This window comes from Neolamprologus multifasciatus, chromosome 2 (genome assembly GCF_963576455.1).
Source record: "Neolamprologus multifasciatus chromosome 2, fNeoMul1.2, whole genome shotgun sequence".
NCBI lineage: Eukaryota > Metazoa > Chordata > Actinopteri > Cichliformes > Cichlidae > Neolamprologus > Neolamprologus multifasciatus.
In genome coordinates, this window is record NC_140440.1 from 29,349,128 (window position 1) to 29,372,718 (window position 23,591).

The 23,591-nt window shown below is 41.3% G+C and overlaps 4 protein-coding genes across 12 annotated transcripts in view; all 4 read right to left on the reverse strand.

Annotated features, from left to right (window-relative positions):
- Nucleotides 1–3,880, reverse strand: part of LOC146524709 (catenin delta-1-like) — a 21,398-nt gene extending 17,518 nt beyond the window's left edge. For 7 of the 8 annotated variants that reach the window (XM_085181629.1, XM_085181593.1, XM_085181639.1 and 4 more), the window contains exon 1: nt 3,648–3,880. The gene's annotated coding sequence lies outside the window, so the exon portion shown is untranslated. The other variant, XM_085181644.1, reaches the window with a different exon arrangement.
- LOC146524710 (uncharacterized) lies at nt 3,648–11,230 on the reverse strand. The gene is made up of 4 exons (XM_085181646.1): nt 10,329–11,230; nt 7,658–7,758; nt 7,498–7,576; nt 3,648–7,175 (listed from the first exon to the last, which is right to left on the reverse strand). The coding sequence occupies exons 1-4, from the start codon at nt 10,621–10,623 to the stop codon at nt 6,364–6,366; spliced, it is 1,287 nt and encodes a 428-aa protein (XP_085037772.1). The 5' UTR covers nt 10,624–11,230; the 3' UTR covers nt 3,648–6,363.
- Nucleotides 11,231–11,321: 91 nt separating this feature from the next.
- smtnl1 (smoothelin-like 1) lies at nt 11,322–15,163 on the reverse strand. The gene is made up of 5 exons (XM_085181645.1): nt 14,774–15,163; nt 12,894–13,483; nt 12,680–12,794; nt 12,412–12,563; nt 11,322–12,044 (listed from the first exon to the last, which is right to left on the reverse strand). The coding sequence occupies exons 1-5, from the start codon at nt 14,864–14,866 to the stop codon at nt 11,660–11,662; spliced, it is 1,335 nt and encodes a 444-aa protein (XP_085037771.1). The 5' UTR covers nt 14,867–15,163; the 3' UTR covers nt 11,322–11,659.
- Nucleotides 15,164–16,368: 1,205 nt separating this feature from the next.
- LOC146524712 (uncharacterized) lies at nt 16,369–18,179 on the reverse strand. Of its 2 annotated transcripts, none has more exons than XM_085169730.1 (7): nt 18,102–18,179; nt 17,954–18,009; nt 17,669–17,881; nt 17,526–17,573; nt 17,181–17,354; nt 16,511–17,088; nt 16,369–16,434 (listed from the first exon to the last, which is right to left on the reverse strand). In XM_085169730.1, exons 1-7 carry the CDS (start codon nt 18,125–18,127, stop codon nt 16,423–16,425), a joined length of 1,107 nt encoding a protein of 368 aa, XP_085025856.1. In that variant the 5' UTR covers nt 18,128–18,179; the 3' UTR covers nt 16,369–16,422. The 2 variants fall into 2 exon arrangements, with proteins under 2 accessions (XP_085025856.1, XP_085025847.1); XM_085169721.1 differs by having other exon boundaries at nt 17,669–17,896; nt 18,102–18,142.
- Between the last annotated feature and the right edge of the window lie 5,412 nt (nt 18,180–23,591).

Below are 23,591 nucleotides of genomic sequence, written 5' to 3' on the forward strand. Positions count from 1 at the left end.
TATCATTACCCGTCTGTAGGCCATCTCATTGAACTAATGAGCACTAATGCCATTTGCACAAGATGAATTATAAACCATGATGGATATTTCTTGGCAGGCGAGAATGTGTGTGTGTATATGTAATTGTAATATATATATATATATATATATATATATATATATATATATATATATATATATATATATATATATATATATATATATATATATATATATATATATATATATATATATATATATATATATATATATATATCTCGTGTGTGAGCAAGTGTGTTATTGTGGTTTAACCACAGCCAGGAGGGAATTTGCAGCTGTCAGCCTGGGAGGCTGGAGGAACAATGAGAAGTTTGTGCAACTGAGAGCACGGGCGCAAGTGTGAAAAGGGTTTGGGAGCAAGAAAAAGATCATTGGACACATTTGACTCTGCACGCATCTGTGTTTATAATGTCACTCTTTACATGCGCATGGCTTCTGTCCTCCATCCGACTCTCTCTCTCACAGCTGTTAGTTTTGGCCTTGAAAGTCAGCGCAGTTTCGCTGAACAATGAAAACAATCAATGTCGTCCCACTGCCCTTTCCCCTCATAGCCACTTCCTGAGAAACAGGATGTTATGAATTCGACATCAGAGCTGAGGAGAGGTCCGCAATGGCATCTTTGGCTCACTATAAATCCTCTAATGCAATAGAACCAGTTGTACACAAACCTTGAAAACCTACCTAAAGTACACTTTCATAAACCACCAGCTGATGGTTGTCTTCTTCCATCAACAGAGTGTTTTGCTGCGGCGAAAATCCCCCATGGTCAATATGTTGATCACACGACCACAAGGCACTTCCCACCCTGCCAATATTGTTCTCCATTTACTGGTTTCTGTTCTTCTTTTGTTAACTTTGGGAACCAATTTTTATGAACCTGCATAGCTAAGTCATCGCAATTTATTTTAAAATAAGAAGTTACTAGAGCATTTTTTTTTCAATAGAAATCTGGGATAACATCAGAAAAACTCTGACACACTGACATTATCACAAGTTCCCTTTTCTAATGCTAAATGTGAGAAAGAAAGTGAGAAATCAGCATCACGGCTGCTCTAGCTACTGGAAATGATCTTATGAGTTAGCTGTCATTAGGTGTAAGGCCAGATCATGCACAGGGCAGCAAACACGTGGTGTGTCCGCACATCGTAAACTTTGGACGGTTACGTGCTCTGTTCTCACATGAGGTACATCAAACATTACTTTCACTCGAATCTCCTAGAGATTACAAGTACAAAGTCATTCATTTTAATCACAGTTATGCTTTTAAATAATACTAAAACAAGAAAATTATTGTTTTGCTTTCAGCACATTTTCCTTTATTTGGTCCCAAAAGTACCCCCTGCAATTACTTGAAAACTCAAAGTTTCTACTTTTTAAAAGTTTAATAAATCCACTAACCAAAATCTGAGTAAGCAGACGTAACTTTATAACTGAGCACTTCAGACTGGTTAAAAGACTAGTTCATGTCTGATGCAACCAAATTAAATGTTTGCGGTGACTGTTTGCAGGCTCCATCTAAAATCAGTCTATTTTTGGGCTGTTGATTCAAGAAGCAGAGTGGTCTAACCACTGAATCAGATCACAATCTTCTCTTGGGTTTCAGACATTGTGGTCTGACATTTAATATATATATAAAAAAAATAAACCCAGGAGTTTGATGTCAAAAACATATGCCCAGAAAGACCAACCTAAGAAAAAAGGTAAAGTGGCAGAGGAAACAAATGGAGCAACCCTGCATGTGGACTTCAGGTATGGAGTCACAACATGGACTTAAACACATTTTTAAAAAGTCTATGTAACTACAAAAACAAGTTTTCCTATTTTGGTCTTTAAAAGAGCCACACTGTTCCAAGTCGACCATGACAAGGAGAAGTAAAAGAGGTTCAGCATGTCAAGTACTGTGCCTTGAGGTCAACTACAACATCTGATCGAACACTGACACACCACGAGTCAGACAGCTCCATCTGATTCTGCACCCATCAGTCAACGTGACTCACTCACTCCTGTCAGGGGATATCTGATCATACTCACGTGTAAGCAACAATATAGCCTCTGTCCACTTAATTAAAATCTAGTCAGTAACAGAGGCACCTGCACCAGCTCCCACTGAAACAAGATATTCACTGCTGAAACGCACATCTGTTCACACATCTCAAAGTAACTAACTGCAATTTGCTCCCAAGTCAGTTTGATGCCACTGGTGGTAGTTTAAGATGAGCATGGCTTGTAATGGGATTGAAGCTTTAGCCTCCTAATCCACTTACATCCTAACACACACACAGTTAACATGCACGCACGTAGATGGACACACACACACACAAGGCCCTTCGGGGATTAACCTGTACACCTCAAGAGAGCAGACACAATTGTAGTCGGTGTCGGCAGCACGCATCAACAATCAAACAAGGACTTGCAGACAGACTTATTAGTGGTGGCACCTGGAGCACATGAGTCAGCTACAGGTAAAGTGATAGGTACAGAAAGCCCGTGTAAAACACATTGTGTGCATTTGTGCCTTAATGAAACCAGTGTTTGTGAGTTCAGGCACACAAACAGGCTGACAGTTATCCCCACCCAGGCACTTTCCTAACAAAAACAAGTCCACACAGGACTCACACAACAGGTTCACAAGCTGACAAGCTAATAATCCCAGGATGTGTGGCAGGCTGCAAATGGAAGACCATTAACCTCAGAGAGTTCTGCAACATATACATACACGTCTAACCAAACAGGTTTCCAATTATGCTCCGGGACACGGGAGAGCTTCTAATCGTAATTACCGTCAAGCCTGTGCAATCTGCTCCCTTCTCCAGCTGAAAAATATGTATGCTACCCGCAGAAAGGAGGCATCAGCTGCAACGATAAGTAGGTCAAACCACAGTTAAGTGCAGATAGGCAAAAAAGAAAAAAAAAAAAAACGCTCGAGCATCACACTGCCATATCTGCTTGAACACCCCAAAACCTATCACTTGCAAGATCAGCTAACTGCTAGCACCCCTTCTGAAATCCCACGCAATGTTGGGAATTGATTTGCTAGCGTTAAGATAGCAGCGTGGGGCAGAAGCGACGCGGTGAGCTGGCACAAGGAGACATAAATAAAAGGCGAACAAAGACCACGCATTTGACTTACTCTGTAGTTGCGCTAGCGCTACAACACAAATAAATGACAACGCCGGAGATCAAATCAGCCCAAGTTGGCGTGAATGCTCGCTCAGCACCCGCATGACCTCGTTTGGCTGTCTTGCAGCGTTAGCATCACAATAACCCACATAGCCGTCCCAGATCGCTGCCAAAAAATAGCCAGGGTAGCGTTAGGGTAGCAAAAACAGATTAGGCACGGGAATATTCGGTTAAAGCGTCCTTCACAGTCAGGTCTGATGGCTTTCTTTGTTTTATCTCCTGGCACCTAAGGCTTGTTTGAGTCCTGCACGGCGAGCAATAGAGGGTCTCGATTTGAACTTTAAGTTAGCATCGTTAGCTAGCCGTGGAGAGTCGATGCTGTGACCACTCCTTGCCAGCGCTGCAGTGCACCCATAATTTGATGGAGGGGGGAAAAACGCGACCCCCAGCACACGCAGCCATATGGTAACGTTTACGAATTTACTCACCTGCTCTTGAAAAGCCTGCCCCTTCCAGACGGTCGGTTGTTTTTTTTGTTTTTTTACTGTTTTCTGGCCTCTTTTTCCCCCTCCTTCTCCGGCTTCTGGGTCAAGCTCGTTAAAGACCGAGCGACATCACCGAGTTTTCTATCAAAAGAGAGGGCGGGATCAACGGCTACCGTAAAGACGCAGGCGCACACAAAATTCCTCCTCTCATACAGGTGTTTTTTACGAGGTAGGCGCAGTCGCTCAGTAGTCTGCTATTACAAAAGGGACAAAATTTAAAGTATCCCCTCCCAGATGAAACACTGGCTGGTATGAGAAAGACTATTACAACAAAACGGAAGTGAGGGATTTAAATTGTGTTGTGGAATATAGAAGCTACCTCCCACCGCCTCCTATCTCCTCCCATTCATTCCCCTCAGTGGCCACACACACACACACACACACACACACACACTGATGTCATTTCATTGATTGCCCAAGAACAATAGTCTGGGAGGAAGCACCACTTTCATGGGGAAGTACAACAACAGCATTCCTCACCAAGTCGCCAAAACTACTGGTATTAAAAACCGCTAACAACGGCCATCGTGCACATGTTACGCATGCGCTTGGTCTGCTGGTAAACATGCTTCTTTACATGAATCATGCTTGACCACAGCTATTTAAAGGATTTAAGGCTCAATGCATGACTATACCTCTAAGGGTTTGTTTTTAATTTTTATTTTTACTATTTTGAATTTTAGTGTCTTTTTTAACACTTTGAGTCAAGTCTCTTTTTTAATACAGCCTGACTTTCCAGAGCTTTCGGTAAAATCAAAGAAAAAAAAATAAACAAACTTAAAACTCTTAAGCAATACTTAAGTGTGGGTAGGGTGGAAAGAGGAACAATGTGAGGAATTTCCCCCAGTTTCCTTGAGAGTCCCCCCACCCACAGTGATTCAGTGTGACCAGGCCTTAAGACATTGTAAGTGCTGGTGTGTGTGTGTGGGGGGGGGGGGGGGGGGGGGGGGGGGGGGCACAACACTGCACTCTAGAGGTGCGAAATGAAACTCTTCAGGCATCGAGTAAAAAAGCAACTATATTTATTCAGAATATCCACACTGACTAGCATATTATTGCCCTATCTATCCAGGAAGTACAAAAAAGAGGAAAAAAGCTGCAAAAAATGACAACAGTAGAGGTAGTGCGTTTTTAAAGGAAATAATACACATGTAAAAACAACTGTTATAAGTAATGATTCATGTTTTTCGTTCTCAATTTGTTTGAAGTTCAGACTGAATTAAATCTTATTATTTGAGGAAGCTCGGCAGTTACTTAAAAGTATCCCTATAGTATCTAAAAGCAGCTTTACATCAGTGGATTTGAACTAAGCCCAGTAACTTCAGGGTTAACCTTTATTCACTTCTTGCAGGTTGGACATCGCCATGGTAACTCATGCTGCAGACCAGTGAGGGTTATATTTGAGATTAGAGATCAACAGGTATAAAATCACCACTTATCAGCTATCAGATCTTTAAACAGAATTGTGATATTGATGCATCTGTTAACTTACAGTCTGCATTTTTGGCCAGCTTTCTTTCCTGGCTTCAACTTGCTATATTATTAAAAACAGTCCAGTCCAGTCTTACTAACAAAAACACTTGAAGCATACACACAGTCCTACTGCTGCTTTGTCTGCAGAATCTGTGTTACTTTCAGTTTGTATTGTGTGTGTAACTGCTTCATAGTTTTCTAATGCTACAGTTTGATCTTCTTGTGTAAAATCAGCCACTCTGCTGTCACTTACCCATCTTTGTGATTGGTCAGATTCTGCTAACGCCACCTCTTTGATATGAACACAGAGAGGAAACCCTAAGTTAGCCAGCTGATAGCCAGCTTCATGTGACTGCTTATCCTGATTACTAGTGTTAGAATAAGTGAATCCAGATAAAGGGAATAACCTGAGTATGCTCAACGTGCTTCCTAGAACAGAGTCTGGGGTCAGAAAACAGAAATTTAATAAATATCAGTTTGCTGCAGTGGGCAAACCATTGAGCTGGAATGCTTTATAACACTGTATTAAGTGGTGCATAACTAAAATTCAGAAATGCTCAAATCTGGCCACAAACAGTCTTGTCATGGTGCTTTATCAATACAGAAGTCTGCTATAAAATAGACTTTAACCCCTTAATGCGTAGCGTATCATATTTGAGAGCAATTTCTGAGATTTCTAGTGTAATCTTCCCCCTGACAAACCTAAATAAATTACACATGACATTTTTAAGGTATTAACACAAAAAATGAGCAAATATGAAACAAAGTTAAACTCATATATGCTAATTAGTATTCAAATATTATTTTTAAAAACTTGTCCGAGTGTTTAATAATTTCATTAAACATTTTCTGGCAATTATTTTGTGGTCCAGGCTTTAAATGATAATTGATATCCCATTTTGAAATAACATAGACCAAAACAGAAGTAATCCACAGTCACCCACTGCTAACTGTGACGTGGTTCTTTATTTCAGTGTCTTGATTTGAGGATCTGTTGTGCACGCTCGAGAATAGAAAGCCGGTTTTCCTATAGTTAAAAAATCTGAACAGTGATCATGCTTGTTTGTGTCAGCGTACCTGGAATTGACAAGTGCGCGTGATCCAAAACAGTTTTACACTGTGGCACAAATGACAGTAAAAGTGCTTCTAAACTGCAAGTCTATCAAGTCTTTCTAGTCCATTGGGGTCAGAGCACCCCGTTGGTGTGTGTGATCATGTGTCTGCGAAGGTTGCTGGGGTTGTTGAAACTGGCTGTGCACTGACTGCAGGTGTACGGCTTCTCTCCGGAGTGTGTCCGCAGGTGGATCTTCAGACTGCCGTTCTGCGTGAAGCGTTTTCCACACTGCGCACATGCGTACGGCTTCTCGCCCGTGTGAATGCGCATGTGGATGCTAAGTGTGGTCTTGTTGACAAACGACTTGCCGCACAGAGAGCAAGGGACCGGAGACTCCCCGGTGTGACTCGCGCGATGTACGATGAGGTCTTCGCGGCTGTGGAAGCGCTCGCCACAGAAGTTGCAGTCCAGGGATTTGTTGGCGGTGTGAGGGAAGACGTTCTGCTGCTGTGGGAACTGGCTCATGTGGCTGGGGTGCCCCACTTGACCCTCAGTTACTACTAGTGGCGATTTCAATCCAGGGTTCAATGCTGTCGGAGCCATTTGTGTGGAATTATTTCTTTCAAGTTGGTTGTTTCTCACCAGTCCGGCACTGTTATCCTGTGTGATTCTCATTGGAGCTCTGTCACTTGCGCTGCTGGTGAAATTCAGGAGGTTGTCGTGGCCGACGTTGTGGTCGGACAGAGAGCTAAAAGCCTGAAGCTCAGACGCAGAGAAGAGGGTGTCACTTTCATCCTGTAGAGGCCCTTCGCCTCGGCCGTGAACGCACACGATTCTCAGCTCCTCGTTATCACCTGTCGAGCAAGAGGAACCAGCTGGCTCCAAATTCTGAGCTCCTGTTGCAACACTGCCCTGCAGACTGTGGTTTCTAAAGTCAACCTGATCTGAAAAGACAGAGAATAGCATCTTTAAAGGCCACTATGAAACAGAAGCGCTTAGGCCAGTCTTACTCAGCACTCATCAATGAGGAACTGCTTGTGTGTAATTTAGAAAGAGAGACTTTCTATCAGATGCTTGACGTCTGATCTACTTTCTTCCTCCTATTCTCGGCTTGCCTGGTTTAATTGTTTTTCAGCCCTAAGATAGAAGATAGACAATCTAGGCTTTTAGAATCTGTGTGCTGTAGTGACGACAAGTAAAGACATAAAACACAAATAAAAATAATAATTAATCAGCCCTTTAAGCTCACTTAAAAATCCTACTCACCACCAACATCTGGCCCACATCCACCCACATCATCCTCATCTTTGATTAGAATGACATCTGGACTCTCCACATCTGCACACTAGCACATTAAGGACAGCTATGCATGAGCAAACTAGATTTCAAACAGAGCTACTGCTATTCATTTATGGACTGCATGTACCTGCACTTGAGCTGCTGAGGAGGTGGTCTTTTTCTCCGACTGCAGGACGATAGAAGCAGCTTCCCCACCCGCCTTTTGAGCCACTTGTGATTTGATGAGAACTGAAGAAGGAAAGGAAAGGAAAATACATTTTTATTATTCATTAATCTTTATTTAACCAGGAAGTGAAACTCCTTAGATTAAGAATGTCTTTTGCGAGAGTGTCCTGTCCCCAGATAAGCAGCAGCAACCTTTTTATTAGCATGAGAAACCACAGATTTGAACCCAGGACCCTACTACTTTGAGGGTAACTTAAATAACTGTGACCACAGATGGTGTTGATGTAGTCACAGAAGAGCAACAATCATACTTTTACTGTCCTCAAACCCACAACTGTTTTATTAGCTGTACTGTTGCACCACCCAGGAAAGACTTGTGGTGGTTAGTTTTATTTAAAGCAATGTTACCTGCAATGCTAGTAAATGTATAAATCACTAAACTACAGAGCCACACTGAATATGCACGCTTCAAAGCATTTTTATTCGCTGACACTTATAGAGTGTGACAGGCCTGGTGGTGCAGTGGTCAGCATTGTCATCTCACAACAAGACGATCCTGCTTTGAATTCAGACTATGTGGAGTTTGTGTGTTCTTTCTGCGTGGGTTCTTTACAGGTACTCTAGCTTTCACCCACAGTCCAGAGATTAGATTCATTGTCACACCTACAGTCTAAATGTGAAAGTTTTCCCTGCAACCCTGAACTAGATAAGCAGAAGAAACTGTAAGCTTATAAAGTGTTTGAAATACAGAATAATTTTGCAGCACTATGCAGGTTCCTCATATTGTGCAGGCCAAAGTTATTACAGCTGATCATTTTTTAATATTTCTAATATTATTTCTTTTTTGAGTTTATACCCTCAGTTCAGTTTGGTTTGATTTCTGGCGTGGCCAGAAAATGGTTAGTTTTTATAACTAGTTTCCGTGTTACTTTTACCTCAAGATTGATCAAAACCTGAACTTTTATTGCTATGTAAACACAGCACTTTTGAAGAGTTGAGTCACAGTCATTTAGACATCCTGGTCTCAACAAATATTTGCACCAAAGCCTTACTGCACAGTTTGTAATACCAAATATGGACAGGTCCTCTATATTTTTTATTAAATATCTGATTTACTTTCAGTTAGCTATTTGTTCATCTGTTGGTATCAGTATTTATACGAGCTGAAAACGAAAGATTTTAAGAATCAAGAACAGACGGGGGGAGGCAACTTCCCTGTTGGTGTCACATGTGTTTGCTGAAATGAGCTGACAGGAATAAAATGAAGGAAGTTCAACACAGCCAGGTTTTCTTTGCATTAGCTGGCTCAATAACACCCAATACCCCCAGCGGAGATAACAAGCACCACAAAAGCGGGCTCTGTGTGCGCTCACAGAAAAACGAGTGTTTCACATGTCATATGATTCCTCTTCGCACAAAATGATCCTGATCAAAATGATGATGTGAGTGTCGCCTACTCCAGTCAAAGGATGTTAGATGATGATGATAAACTGGTGATAAAAAAGACATTAATTAAGTGCCCTTGAGCTGACAGTTGTTGTGATTTGGAGCTATGCAAATAAGACTGAATTCAAAATTGAATTGAATTGCATAAAAGATAAAACTGTAAACTAAGAAAAGGGATTAATGCTGCAGAAAATTATTAATTAAGCAATCCAGACACTTTTGAGACACAGACAGCTCTGACTTTAAGCTTGATATAAAGTTGGTATGCTATTAATCAACCCTCAGATTCATGCAGAGTGTAAAACAGTCAATTAATAACACATAACAAATGTTAGGGAAATCTGTTTATGTTCTGTCTCTGCAAAAAAAACAAGTTGACATGTCGACACCAAATATGATATGGAACTTAAAACTCGGGGAATTAATGGCACTTCTTTACGGTCTCTGTGGTTTACGCCACTCAATTACCTGACAGTGAACACAATAGAAGTGACAATACGTTACTTTTCCTTTAAAAAAATGTCTATAAAGAAAATATAATATGAAAGATCATGTAAGACATTGATTTTTAATTAATCATATTAGTGATTTATGATAACATAGAATATGTCCATAAATAACCTGTGTACACAGAGAACTAGTAAGAGTCTTTGATTCTTTATGGGTTGATTTGATTGTGGTGAAGACTAAATGTATTTAAAGGGACAGACACATGTTCTGAGTTGAGGTTGGACTTGTTATAATTCAGCATCACATACTTTAAGCGGAAATTCCACTTAACAATTATTTTAGACTGAGGCTTTGAATAAGCCTATCGAAATGTGTCTTTGTTTATTTGTGTATTTGTTTATTTATTTATGTTTCGGTTTAGCTGACCATTATTAAGTTTAAGTAAGTGAGTGAATTCACATTTAATAAGCCGAATAAACTTTTATCACAATAAAAAAACCCGCTGGTTCTGTTATCTGTGTCACATGACCAGGGCCAGCCGTGTCTGATGCGCGATACTACTCGGCACATCTGCATTTTCATAATCAACTCGTTAAACTAGCTAGAACAGCTGTTTTATACGTTATTAGTTTGAAGTAACTAGCGGTGGGTATTTAATAGGTAGTTATATAAATGGCGGGGCGGAGTGTTATTTGTTACTCGAGTATGAAGTACTTTTAAAGTGAAAGTATCGTTACCTTGTGGCTTAGCTCGTGGTTTGGTTATGTTTCCTCTGATGGGAGAAAAGCGGCTCGCTGGTCGATTAGTTCTGGTTTGTAGCCTGAGGGAGAAGAGCTCACTCCTCATAACCTTCATCCTCGTCCTCAGGTTTTCGTTTTCCTTCAAGCTCTGGGTTAAATGCAGACGGAGAGACGCCGAGCTCTCCGAGAACAGCTGGCTGATTTCTGCCACCGCCGCTTTCACCAGCACGTCCATAATGGACAAAAGCTGTGACTCCAGATTCAGGCTCCCCGGTGGCATGTTTGTGGACATGTTTCACTTTGCTGCCACCGAGATTTGTGTTGAAAAAAGGGCGCAACACGGTCAGTAGGTTAGCTTAACAAAAGAGACAACACAATGGCCTTCCTGGTAGCATGATGCTGATTACCGTAATACCCAGAAAGCAGGGACACTGGGAGGTGGGGGGTGATGCTTGGCTGGTGATGATGTTTGTTTGAAGAAAACAATTTCTGTAGTTTTGAAGGCAATTCTTGGTTGATATAGTTTTAGTTGCTCAACAGTTAGCTTTGTGGTATTAGTTTGTTTTGATACAGCGAATTTTTTCAATAGGTTTACATTTTAAAAAGGCCTTCCAGGAAAGAACATGTTATCTGGATGGTAGCATATGATCCTCCAGAATCTCTCCACATATTTAAACATAATGATGACTTCACATGTGAGGGGGAGTTGCCTCATCTATATAGATTAATATTTCCCCAGTACCATCACAGGAGTAATGATAGCTGTTCGCTTTCCGCTTTAGTTTGGGGGATGTGGGGGATGTACGATTAACAAAATCAATATTAAATTTCAATTGGATAGACCTACACTTGGTCTCAGTCCCTCTTAAATAAGCTCTGGCCCAGAGAAACCTGCTTTGGGGTGTTGTTTACATTCAATTTAATGGAGGCCAGAAATAGTTTAACCTTTTCATGTGTATTATGAAGAAAGTAAATCCGTCACACACTCTCTCAAGGTTTTCTTATTTCACAAGCAGCTTTTTAATTCACGATCTTTGTTTCATTATTATTTTTTCATAGATACACAGCAATTTCTTGCTTTTCGTGCTCAGAACAACATAAAAAACAGCATATCCGTAAATGGAAAAAACACACACAGAAGTACATTTTCAAACACGCTGTAACTACGAGACATCATCATCACCAGTATTTTAGTTTTGAGTGATTTTTTGTTGTACCTCATTACTCCGACAGTAGTCAGTCCAACAATGCCAGACTAAGACTTGCTCCTTGTAGTACCATAAACAATCTTTTTGGTCTTTTCAGTCTTTGTGTTTGCCAGTGTCTGTCTAAGACTCTGCCTCGACTGATGAACTCTGACCTTCCTCCACCTCGCAGCTCTTTGATGGACTCCCCTCCTCATTAGTGCCCTCCATCTCTGTACCGTCTACTGGTTTATCCTCCTGACTGCTCATTGTCTCGTTCTCAGCAGACTCTTCCTCATCTTTCTCTGGCAACACCTCTCCTGCTGCATCGTCTCCTTTGTCCTTCTCTTCTTCCTCGTTACCAGCCTTCTCCTTCTCCTCCTTCTCTTTGTCCTTCCTCTCTTTCTCTATTTTGGAGAGGCTGTGGCACAGGGACTGGACATATGTGAACACACACATTGGGTCTGGGTTGTTACCCATCATGAGCATGTCACTCACTTCCAGCAGAGGGCAGCAGTCAGCCAAGGACCTGTCAGGGATACACAAAGGAGGGGAAAGGATAAAGTTGAGGTGACAAGGTGGCAGTCATTCATAGTAATATGAATAAGAGATTTCTAACCAGGTGCATTTACATTAACAGTGTTATTCCATACATTGTTTTCCTGAAACTTTATTTTTTGGACAGCCAACATGCAGAATTTTATTTTAGTTACATTCTTTTCACAGCAGTTCTCCTTTTGTATTTTTCACCATGACCTTGTTATATTATGTGCTGCATGTAAAGTTCCGACTCTTAAATATTGTAATTGTGTTATTCAGTCTTAGCCATTTTTATCTTTCATGTGTGATAATGTGCTGAACTGAACTGAGAGAAGAAAGAACGAAGAAATCCATACTCTGCAGTTTTGAAGGCCAAAGTGAAGTTTTTCTCCCTCTCCTCTGGCTTCAGTGAGCTGTATTCAAAAGCATCTGGAAAGAAACGATGAATCAGAGCGCAGAATGCCATCCCATTGCACCAGGATGACGAGAAGTTTTCTATGTTGATGCCCTAAAAAGATCAAGAGACAGACACATGGAAAGAGCATCTTAAATTAGGTCTTCTTTTACCTCTGGATCTAGAATGCGGATGTGTCGCATTAGATAAAGATTTAACGTTGAGCTCACCTCGTAGTTCCGTGTCTTGTTGCGACACCACTGAAGTATCTTCTGTTTGATTGAAGCTCCTGTAGCCACGGCAGCAGATGACTTCTGAATCTTGAAGTTGCGAGGCATTGGTGTCCTAGCAGTGTTGCAACACAGTTTCTGATTTAACCTCTTGAGGAACATTTTTAACTGTCACACTCTAATTTGAGGTACTAAGCATCATGTAGTTACTCACTCTGGTGCGCCCTTCTGGAACTTGGCGATGATGTCGTTTTTAGCAGACGCTCTTATGGAGCGTGCAGAGGGTCTTGGTCGAGAGAGAGAAGAGGAGGGTGGACCACTCTTTCTTTTGGGCTTTGCCTGCTTTTCTGCTTCTTTTGTCTTTCCTTTGTCCTTTGGCTCTGCATCTACCTCCGTCACTTGTTTTTTCTTCTCTGCCTTTTGTTCTTTCACATCTTTACCTTCTTCCTTTTTCTCTTTCTCTTTCATGTCCTCTCCATCTTTTCCAGTCTCACTACTCTGGATCTCTGCCACTTGCCCTCCTTTCTCGGTTTCTTCTGCCTCCTCCTCTTTATCTTTTCCTTCACGTTCAGAATCCTTCACCTCATCACCAGTAGATGCTTTCTCCTTATCTTGTGCAGCTGCTTCAGTATCACCTTCACCAGACTGTGACACAGTCTGAGGTTTCTTTGTGTCTCCTGACGTCTCCTTTTCTGCCTCTTCTGATACAGTATCTTCCTCAGCCTTATCCTCAGTCTCCATTACCCTCTGACCTTCTGCTCCTTCCCCCAAGTCTTTATTCTCCACCACCTCTGGCTCGCCGGCCTGTGCAAAAATAAACATGTGACCAACACTTGTAATACATGTCTGTGACAATAGTTCTATCACTTCTTAATTCTAGCCTTATACCAAGGCATCAAGACAAGGTGGAGTTTAAGGTGGAGTATTCAGTGTAAGTAACAGTGTAGGTTACACAGTAATTTTCTTTGCTATTTCCTTTCCCTGGGTTTGGGTGAAGAAGGGTATCCCATGTAGAATTTTGCCAGATCAGAGATCCAGATTTACCCGCTGTGGTGACCCCTTGTGAAGAAGGGAGAAGCTTCTTCATAGTCCTTTCTCTGTGGGGGCACTACATCACATGTTTTCTCTTCAGCATGACTCAGAGGATAGTCTTCCTCCTTTCAGTTATTTACATTTCTGATAACTATCTTCTTCTTTTCAGTCTTGTAAAGAGGATTATTTCTGTTTCTTTCATGAAAAAATGTATGAAGAATGAACAAAAGTTTATAGTGTTTTTTATTTTATTTATTTCAGATTTGTAATGCGAGCCATTAGTTCATTTGCTGTGTGTTGTATTTTTTTTTTTAGGTATATCTTTCATTAACTCTGATTTGTATTTTTAAAATTATTCTTTGTGATTTTTCTGTGTTCTTCAGTTCTTGGTCTTGCTATGTGAAACGTTTGAGCTGTTTACATGAAAGCTGCTGTATAAATAAAGTGGACTTTCCACAAGTTACTCGAGGGATAACACAGTCCTTGTAATGTGAGACCTGGAGCTCTGGGATTTGTTGAGTATTATAAATATACACCTCAGAGTTGGAACTTTCAAGGGGAAAATTGGCCTTTTACAGTTTTAAAACCAATGATCTCACATCATATGTTAAAAATCCTCATATTAAAAAAAATGTAATGCGTACATTATTATTTCCTATCATCATGATTAAATAGGCCCATGTACCCTGTTGATTAATGACCTCCTGCAGGAACAGTCACACCAGGTCAGGCATCACAGCAGTGACTCATCAGTGGGAATAGGAAACTCCAACGTTGTATGTGTGGCTTAGTGTGTGTCATGTGCACTACTTTGCATAACTTGTGTGAGTGTGTATGTACGTGTGTATGTGTCATTCTTCAGCCAGTAGTAAGAACAGGTGTAGCAAATGCAGCCAACAACCCCTTCTCATGCTCTGCTGTCCCAACACAGCACCTGCTACAGCCATGAACACTCTCACTGCTTTTTACCAGTACAGAACATGATGGACAGTCATTGTGGGTGAATGTGAAAATGTTAATGAACATGTTAAATAAATAAATAAATAAATAAATGATACAGACCTGGTTGCTGTTGTTGTTGGTGTCAGTGTGATTGGTTGATTCCGTGGAACCGGATGTGTCCTGTTTGGGTGATTCTCCATCCATGGTGTCCATAAATGTGTGTGTATCAGCTGGATTAGGGGTCAGATCAGACTTTGGTACACTAACGTTTTAATTCAGTCAAAGGTGAATCCTTTTCACAGGAGCCCCTCTTAATGTCTCTGTGTCCCACTACTCCTGTCTGCCTTTCTCCCCTTCTCAGCAACACTGCCCTGAGTTTTAACACGTGTGTGTGTGTGTGTGTGTGTTGGTTTGTGAATATCCGCCTTCACCCGACACCCCCGCCCTCTGCTTTGTAAGGATTCCTGTGCTTCTTTATCTGACCTTTTGGACAACACAGGTTCCCGAAATAGAGTTACAGTGACATAGGCTCAGTCCTTCAGGCCGGACAGCTGCGTCTGCTGTGGAGACCATGGTTGTGTACACACACACACATATACATAAGCACTGAAACCATTAAATATGCTTTCTCTCTTTTAGCAAAATATAGACACAATTTAGCTACCACCTGTCCCGTTTATAAGCTCTTACTGTAAAGTGTGGTGATTTAGAGTACTGTACTGTTGGGATGCTTAAATTAATAAAATTAAATGCAACAGTTCAACATTTGGGAAATGTACTTATAGCAAAAGGTCAAGAAAAGGAAACATGAAACAAATCAGCATGAGTGGGCTATCTCAGCTCTGTTCAAAGCAATAAAAACCACCTAAATATTTTTTTTAAAAATTACACACTTTTATTATTATTATTATTTTTTAAAAAACATGTACTTGACAATAAATTTTTCAGCCCTGAAACCCAAATGTGAATTTTGAAGGTCTTTTCTTAGTGAATGTACATCATTTCCTTTACAGTAGGCTTTCTTTCTTGAGTGGACTCAAATGGTCCATGTATCATTTTGCTCTAAACTCACTGCAGTTCTCCTGTCAACACCTTCTTGTACATCATGACTCAAATCACAGCTCTTCATCTAATGTAACCTGGATGTTTGTGAAAAAAGGAGCCATGTGGCAAAGGGAGGGGGGAGTTCAGCTATTTATAGTTAGCCTCCTATAATCTAGTAGATTACAGAATGTGTACGTATGTGGAGGATTCAAATTATTGTCTGTAGCATAGGTGAAAGGTTTCCCAGTGAGTTCCCTTGTACTGCTCTTGTGTCGACATTTTTTGCAGTCCCCACTGGGGATTGTAAACCCTTCCAGTATTTTTATGTTAAATACTTGAAAGCTTATATAAGTTACTGCCAGTGTAAGAGCCACCTTAACATATAGACCTACAACTTAGCACACTGGATGTCCTTCTTGACAGCCTGAGCAGGGTAAACTTGCTTATACCAGGCCATAAGTGGGAGTGTCCACTTTTGGCCCACTACAGGTTGCCAACAGAAAACCTAAGTAGTTCCCTTAAGGTCATAAACCCCACATGGGCAGGTCTAAATTCAGGCGCTCATTCGGTCTTTTAACAGATCATAAATTGAGCCCAGTAGTTACATTACATGTAATTTCTCCAACCTTAGTCGTTCCCACACCACCACTAATAAGAAAAGTGACCAGGAGTATTTCATAAGACTTTATTGATTAAAGTCTTGTGCTCATGCCTTTGAGATTCAGCTAGTATTTTATCTGAAAGGAAAGAGGGAAAGAGTTAGTACAGTTACAATATGCAGATTGTCACATGTAGGAATTTTAGAAAACATACCTGCTTAACACCTGTGTAGGAAGGAGCAGGTACTGTTTGTGCTCCAACCTGGTAATAACCTCCCACCACTGGACTGCTCACATACAAGCTGGGAGTCTGAAGGCTCTGAGCTGCTCCAACAGTGCCCCATGCAAAGCCGGGGTAGGGGTAGTAGTGGTCTTTCAGGTAGTGAGTGCTGTGAGCGTAGTCTCGTCCCTGCTCGTAGTCCTGGCTGAAATGACTGACTGTGCCCACAGGGTACTGGCCAGTCAGGAACAAGAAGTCAAAAGATGGATACGGACTACCCCACAGTCCACCCATTCCAAACTGTCCCGTGGCAAAGCCTGGGGATGCCAGTCCACCCGCAGCAGCAAAAGCCTCCATCGTAGCTGGGACAGTCCTGCGACCTAGTTCTTCTGTCTCCGACTGGTAGTCCCCAGCCTCAGCAGCCTTCTCATAGTGGGACAACTCTCCTGGTTGGTATGCAGGTACTGGTGGTAGAAGAGCACCAGGCTCATCAGCTGTGCCAGAGGCAAGGCTTTGAGGGTTGGGTGATGATTCCTCACCGAGCTTGGGAGGTGGGACAGCCCAGTTGATTTCTAAGAACAGCAAAATTTAAGCCAAGGTTACCAAGGATTCGGGTCAGGAGATCCTAATGATTGCATTTATACTGCATCATCACAGTAGGTACCAGCTGCAGGTTTAGAAGTTGCCCCAGTTTGTGCAGAGCCAGCTGTGCTTCCTCCTGACTGAGCAGGAGCGGAGTAACTGGAGCTGGTGTACGGTGCTGCCACACTTTGAGCAGCATGTGAGAAACCAGGCTGCTGCACTGCCACACCTCCACTGGGAGCACTATAAGGCACAGCTACAGAGGAGGGGTATGGATAAGGTCCTCCCTGGCTTAGGGCAACATTAGCACCAGCATATTGAGAGACACCAGGCTGCTGCACTGCAACCCCTCCATATTGAGCATTATAAGGTACAACCACAGAGGATGGGTATGCATAAGGTCCTCCCCGAGTCAAGGCAACATTACCTGCAGTGTTTGTGTTACTGCTACCGGGGGAAGCACCAACATTTGAACCTAGGAGAAAGCAGAATGCCTTTTTGTAATGGGAGCAATGCACATTTAAACTCATGAAATATTTCACTGGTTATAAGCTGCAGGCTGACCAGTACCCCCAGTTAATGTAGAGCCAGCGGTGTATCCACCAGCCTGAGTAGGTTGAGAAACACTGGAGCTGACATATGCTGGGACTAGAACCCCTCTGTATTGAGGGCTGTAGGGAACAAGTCCAGGAGTTAAGTTGGCTAAAGTTCCCTTTGGGTTTGAGGCAAGATTATCTGCAGTTTTCACATTAGTTATCCTGTATTGAGTGCTGGGATTGGAGCCTGGGTGAGAAAGAACTGAAATTAATGAAGATTTATCACAAAGTTTTGTATGTTTAGGAATGTTTCACCTACCTTTCTCAAGGGGAAGGCTGCATATATCCACAACCAGCAAGACAAAAAGGGAACCCCTGAAACCATTTGAAAATATGAATCACGTGCCTACAAAAAGTAATCAGTTGTAAAAAGTAAAAAAAAAAAGCCAACTACACCTGCCACATACCCAAGTGAGAGGCTTGCAGTCATCATTCTGAAGGCAGCCAGTAGAACAATTGCCAAAGGTGAAGGGTTAAAAATGCTGCGAGAAAGCAGTCTTAACCAATCAGAGCTTAAAGAAGTAATGGAATACACCTGCTGGAAAGGTGACTCAAGCTTAAGTCGAATGCTGTGTCCCATTTCAGGGTCTGCACGCTTGAAGTACGCATTTTAAGTGCGATTACGTCACCGCCACGCGACGACGGCTGTCCCAATTCGAAGTATACTTCAAACGCATACTCCAAATGCGCCATCGATTTCCCCAAATATCAAGCGTGGTCCGGTGCACGCTTCGTGGTCCCATATATCCCACAATTCATAGCGCGGCGGTGGGTGTAAATAATTTTGCCAAGGTTGTCACATGACATTTGTGAGAGGGCATTCTTTACTTGTGTAATTGGGGAGGCTTTAGGACCCAGGGGACACAATGGAGGGTATAAAAGAGGAAGTAGCAGCAGGTGCTCTTCATTTCCACTGACGAGCGGATGTGAACAATGGTTGTGTGAGTAGGTGAGGAGCCTGAGAAGTTTTAGTTGTCTGCCACACAAATGGTTGTTTTAAACCTCTACAGCAGAGGTTCGAGGTGCAGGCAATTTTTCTTTTAGTGCTTTTTAAAATTTTGTTGAAATGTATTTGATGTTTATTGTATTTTGTTTTTAGTAGTGATTTTAGACGATAAGCCAGGTGTGCAGCAAACACAGTTGTCTGCTGGAGGTATGTTAACTTAATATATTTGACATTAAAAAAAGTATATTTATGCACTATAATCTAATTTATATTGTATTGCCTCCTGCAGGGCAGGCTGCACATGTGAACTTGTCACTGTTTTTTCCTCCTCCTGTTTTGTTGCGTTTTTGGTTTTAGTAGGGTCACCTTTTAAAACTTTTTTTTTTTTTTTTTTTTTTTTTTATGCTGGGTTTGTTTTTATTTTTATTGGGCTGGTGCAATATTAGTCGGGCAATGTGCAATCCGTGAGCTGGGCTCTTACCTTAGGGGACGTAGGTCTTTTAGAGGTGCTCTGTGTGGATTTGCAGTGAGTAAGTTTTATTAAGAGTGATTTTAGTGCCACCGATTATTGCCTGAACTAAAACACTTAGTGCATGCGATAAGTGTTCTGTTGGGCCCGTATTTCTTTGGGGTGGATTTGTTTCTTTTAAAGCAACGAGCATCTGGGACCACCGGGGTGGAGCAAGCCCTCAGGTGATAGTTGCATTGCTGGCAGGTTGCACCAATAACACTATCTTGTGGTCGTTAGTGACCTTTTCCATTTTGATGTTTTAGGCTTTTTTTTGCAAACCCTTTGTGTTCTTTTAAAATAATTTAAACACATCTGACTGATATTGACCCTCTTGTCCCGTTTATTCTGGGCTCTTAGCGGTTACTCGGTGGCTTTTACTCGCTACATTTGGACAAATTATCAATAAGCTTTCAATATCAGTAACAATGGTGACAGTATATTTGTTTGTGTTGAACAAACAATTATGCTGACAATTATGTGTCCAGTATGTTGGCTGATTTTCTTTTACTTTTTGCATTTGAAAATAAAAGCTGGGTTGATTTTAACACCATTACAAGAAGTGTTAATTCTTTTTGAATCATAAGGTTACCACAAATTGTTTTTTAATTTGGTAGAACTTGAAATGTTTGTCAGTGGGTAAACAATTCTTGTAACTGGGAGGTTGCTGGTTCGATCCCCAGCTCTGTCTGTCTTGGTCGTTGTGTCCTTGGGCAAGACTCTTCACCTACCGCCTACTGATGATGGCGCGATATAGCAGCCTCGCTTCTGTCAGTCTGTCCCAGGTCAGTTGTAGCAACAACTGTGGCTTGCCTCCAGTGTGTGAATGTGAGACTGAAGGAATAGTGGAATTGTAAATTGCTTTGAGCGTTGGGCAGCTGTCTTTTTGTTTGAAAAGGCATAGTTTTAATTGTATCTATTTTTATTTTATACTAATATAATATGAATATCATTACAACATGAACATGATTTTAATCACGTTTTCAAAGGAAAAGAGATTGCAGGTCATAACTTCTTACCTGACGATCACTTCACCTGACACTCGGTGGCCGTCTCGGGTCTCTCCTCCTCACCCACCTGCTCTCTGAGGAAGCTCCGCCATAGCTCACAGAAGAGCCAGAGAATTTTGTTTCTTATGGTGTGAAAGTCTTTCAGGTGCATTCTGTGAAACTCCAAGTTAACTGTTATGTGCCTTTTAATGAAGAGTGGCTTCCATCTGGACACTCTACTGTAGTGAAGTAGATTCTGGGGTAGGATTTTACGTGATGTCCACAAATGCAGCACTACCATCCACACCTTCCCAGCTGATAATTAGCGGCCTTATAAGAAACAGCTGTGCTTCACTACCACACGGAGGCATTTGGCAGTCTTTTCCCATCCAAAGGGGCTGAGAGCATTAGGCAGCTAAGCACTGCAGAGCTCCTCAGGAAAGTTACTCATTTTAGTATTGCCCTTTAGAGAGTGGATTGTGCCATGCTGCTGCTGTCTTGTCTTATGCTGTTTGTTATGTGATGCTTTTATAAAGAACAGTAACTTGGGGTGTATTTGTTTTATGTAGATCTCTTTTACTAATTTGTTTAACGTTTTATTGCTTTAGTGGAGGTGCGGCCGCTTGTTGAGGGGCTAGGCACGTGAGGTGGGCATAGGTAGATTGCACCATTTAGAGTTCAGTGTGAGTGACAGTGAGGTCTGCATTGGAGTTACACGGGTGAGTAACTGGTGGCACTAGTGATGGCCAAATAAAGCTTTCTGAAGCATTGAAGCTTGTATTGAAAAACGGTTCATTACTCGAAGCTTTTCAACACAGTCCTCTCTGGTGACATCTGGGGGCCAAAAATATGAAGAGCAGCTTGAATCCACAAAATAAAACCAACTGCTTCGTAATGATTGCCCACTCTACAGAGTGGAATTTTGTCTGATATTGGGCCACCGTTGTGTTGCTTTAAACGTGTATTTTTTGGGGTGAGAAAAATGTTGTTTATATCTTTAATATAATTTTGACCAGTAAACTTTCCTTGTTTAAACATGCACCATTGTGTGGTCTTTCTTTGCTTGTGACGTCTTGATGTTGGTAAATACAATAATTGGAAAAAAAAACAAAAACACGTTACATATAATATACAACACATTATGAAGTATGCTTCTGCTGTGAGGTCCCGCCTCCATGTACTTATGCAGTTAATCGCTAGACGGGTATTTTTATAAATAATATTACATTAAGGAAATTTTCCTATACATATTTTTAACGTGGGGGTAGATTTGATTGTGAACTGGAAAGGGAAAATGCTTATGAACTTGCAAATTAAAAACATGATGCATTTAAGGTAACCCTTTTTCATTTTTATTTAAGGTAACCCTTTTTCATTTTTATTTAAGGTAACCCTTTTTCATTTTTATTTAAGAAGAAAATTTGTTCCACTGTGTGATGGCCGAACCTGTTCCTTTTATATTTAGATAATTTCTCCTGCCTTAAGGAAAATCCCTTCACATGGCACAGAAGAGGCTGGAGTGCAGAGAAAATGGTAGAGATGCAGTTATACAGTCTACCTGGGCCCCACAAACTATCAGCTAAAGAGAATAAATAAATTAAAATGCTGCACATTTTGCAGACTAACAGTTTAAGATTATTTAAAACAAAATGTATCTTTTTATAACATTAAATGTAAAGAGTCAAATAGAAGTCTTTCTAAAGTTATTTAATGATATTTATATTATGAAAAGCAGATTTTTGACGTTTTCAGTTTTTCCCTTTGTCCGATAAAATAAACATGCACAAAACAAAAGCAAACAACAAGAACACAAAGCTGAAAAACCCACCCGATTGACAAAAATCAACTCAAACTTCTCCCACACAACAGAACCTCCTCTATTCCTCGCTGGCTCCAAATCTCTCAGTGGAATGATCAGTGGTTCGCTATCTGTCACCATCAAAACACTCCACAAATCCCGCGAATGATTCACTTCCTTATAAACCATTGAATCAGATACCGAATCAGTTAGGTTCTAAATGAAGCTTCGGACGTCACTGATCACGTGACTCTGGCTAAACGAATCAAGCTTCGACGCAGTGCTTCTAAAGCAGTGTGTTGTTTTTTTTTTTTTTGACACACGCACCTGAGGGTCAGCTTCAAGCGGGCCATCACTAGGTGGCACCCTTGGGCACTCCTCTCTGTAGGTTGCCTCCTCAAGTGGCCGATCGCCACAATTTTGTTCAGTTATTTATTTTTTATCAATCTGTGATTGTTTTAGGGCATCTTGGGAGGGAGTTTGGTCATTTTAATCATCAGTTGTTAATAAAGTGTTTTAATTAACTATCCTGCCGTCTCAACCCTGCTACCTTAGGTACCTTTCTGATTTTACAATTCTATGCTTTTAGTAGTTCTTCTTAGTAAATTTTGATTTGTAAAATTCATCTGTCTCACCTCTGCTGTTAATAACGAGTCTGTGGGCTTTGGTAGCCAGAGTAACACTTACATTGGCTAGAGGAATCTTTCCTGGGGTGTAACTTCCTCCCCCAGGTGGCGTTGTCAACATCTTAGTTACCGTCCCCGGTTATCCCTCATTCGTGCCACCACACTACCATACAAGCCTAATTGGCAGAGAGCTGCAGAAGTCATTGTCCTTCTTAAAGGTTCTCCGTACTCCACACAGCAATGCTGGAGCTTTGTCAGAGTGACCATTGGGTTATTGGTCACCTCCATGACAGATGAAGCTCTTCAGCATCCACACTGTTTATGTGTTAAAAGAGAAATGATTTCATTTGTTGAGAAAATGAAGAGGCACATGACAGTACATGGTCCCGCAATAAATTCTCCAGCTTTTGTGAAGTTGTTGGGCAAATATATGAGAAATGAATTGCTGGGAGACTGGTGACCTTATGGTATGAAATTGTGGGTCTTTCTGTGTGGAGTTTGCATGTTCTCCTGTGATTGCGTGGAAACTCTAAATTGTCCATAGGTATGAATGTGAGTGCAACTGGTTGTCTGTGTGTTAGCTGACACCCTGGTGACAGCTGGGATAGACTCCAGCTGATTTTCTTTTATTGTTTATTTATTTGTATACAGTTTTTTATTTTATTTTTCCTTTTCTGTGGTTTTTCTTTCTATTTGTTTTTATGTATTTAATCTTCTGTACAGCACTTTGTAGATTTTTTTTTTTTAACTTTCAGTACTGTACAGCACTTTGGTCCATTGTGGTTGTTTTGTGATTCAGAGGCTGCCTTTAATAGCCGATTACATCACAGCCAGGCGACAAAGGCTGCTCCAAATGTGACCCACAAATGCCTCCTCCTTTTACCTGGATTTGAAGGATGGTTCGGGTGTATCCTTCATGGCCCACCCTATCCCAGGATTCGTAGCAGTGGATAATTTTTTGATTTAAGCTTGTTCTGCAGCTACAAGAGATAGGCACCTTGCAGTCGACGAAATCCTCTGTATACCAGAG